The sequence below is a fragment of the Empidonax traillii genome, unplaced genomic scaffold (genome assembly GCF_003031625.1).
Source record: "Empidonax traillii isolate 1590-97213 ecotype Southwest subspecies unplaced genomic scaffold, ASM303162v1 scaffold4982:size15811, whole genome shotgun sequence".
Classification (NCBI taxonomy): Eukaryota; Metazoa; Chordata; class Aves; order Passeriformes; family Tyrannidae; genus Empidonax; species Empidonax traillii.
The window spans coordinates 7,889-9,023 of record NW_020960175.1 but is presented as its reverse complement, the minus strand read 5'-3'; the positions used below and the strand labels follow the sequence as shown (position 1 = coordinate 9,023).

At 55.5% G+C, this 1,135-nt stretch overlaps 1 protein-coding gene across 1 annotated transcript in view; it reads left to right on the top strand.

The window, feature by feature from the left end:
• LOC114073019 (nebulin-like) overlaps nucleotides 1-1,135 on the top strand; it is a gene marked incomplete at both ends in the record, with an annotated part of 15,444 nt that overhangs the window by 6,426 nt on the left and 7,883 nt on the right. Inside the window, 2 exons of the mRNA XM_027910825.1 lie at nucleotides 356-667; nucleotides 987-1,131. Coding sequence (XP_027766626.1) covers nucleotides 356-667; nucleotides 987-1,131 — 457 coding nt within the window. The remainder of the gene's footprint in view (nucleotides 1-355; nucleotides 668-986; nucleotides 1,132-1,135) is intronic.

Below are 1,135 nucleotides of genomic sequence, written 5' to 3'. Positions count from 1 at the left end.
TCTGTACCACACCAATCACTTCGTCTCTTGTTCTCACCCATAAGACTTAAACATAACCTTTGTTGACAAAGTGTCGGGCTGCCCCTTGTCCCTTCCCAGCTGAGTGGCTGAAGGCCTGCAAATTAGCACACCTAGAGGGCTTCTTAGCAATGTGGAGGCCTCTCTCTGCCCACTGTGGGCCTGCACAGGTGTGGGACGGCAGGGAAGGGCAGGACACAGTAGGGATATCCTGCCTGTTCACATGGTGATGTTACCAGGCTCCACGAGCAAAGCACTGGCTCACAGGAGCTGCTAGAGGGTAATATCAGAAGGGAGAGCAACTGTCCTGAAACTCACTGAGCCCCTTTTCCTGCAGTACAAGTACAAGGAGGGGTATCGGAAGCAGCTGGGCCACCACATCGGGGCCCGCAACATCGAAGACGACCCCAAGATGATGTGGTCGATGCACGTGGCCAAGATCCAGAGTGACAGGGAGTACAAGAAGGACTTTGAGAAGTCCAAGACACACTTCAGCAGCCCTGTGGACATGCTGGGGGTGGTGCTGGCCAAGAAGTGCCAGGAGCTGGTGAGCGACGCCGATTACCGGCACCCCCTGCACCGCTGGACCTGCCTGCCCGACCAGAACGACGTCGTCCATGCCAAGACCGTGTACGACCTGCAGAGTGATGTGAGTGCTGCTTTGGTAGCTGAGGGACAGCAGAAGTGTCTCCTGTGTTCTGTTGCACTGGTGGAGGAGGGGTCTGTGTGTCAGGGCAAGGGCAGCAGAGTCAAATATTAGCTTTGGGAGGACCAAGAGTTGACCAAGGCAAGCGCAAGTGGTGAATGGAATGAAGAGCCTTAGGAGATGGGTATAACCACTCAGTGGGTGTTGGTGAGCTGGCCCAGGGGAATGTGTTCTGTTCAGCAGAGCTTCCCTTTGGGAGTAAGAGAACTCGAATGAGTGAGGAGGGTGCTGAGCTGCTTTGTGTCCTTGCCTGTCCTTGCAGAACGTGTACAAGTCGGACCTGCAGTGGCTGAAGGGCATTGGCTGGTCCCCAATTGGGTCTCTGGACGCCGAGAAGAACAAGAGGGCGAGCGAGATCCTGAGTGACAAGAAGTATCGGCAGCACCCGGACACCATCAAATTCACGAGCCT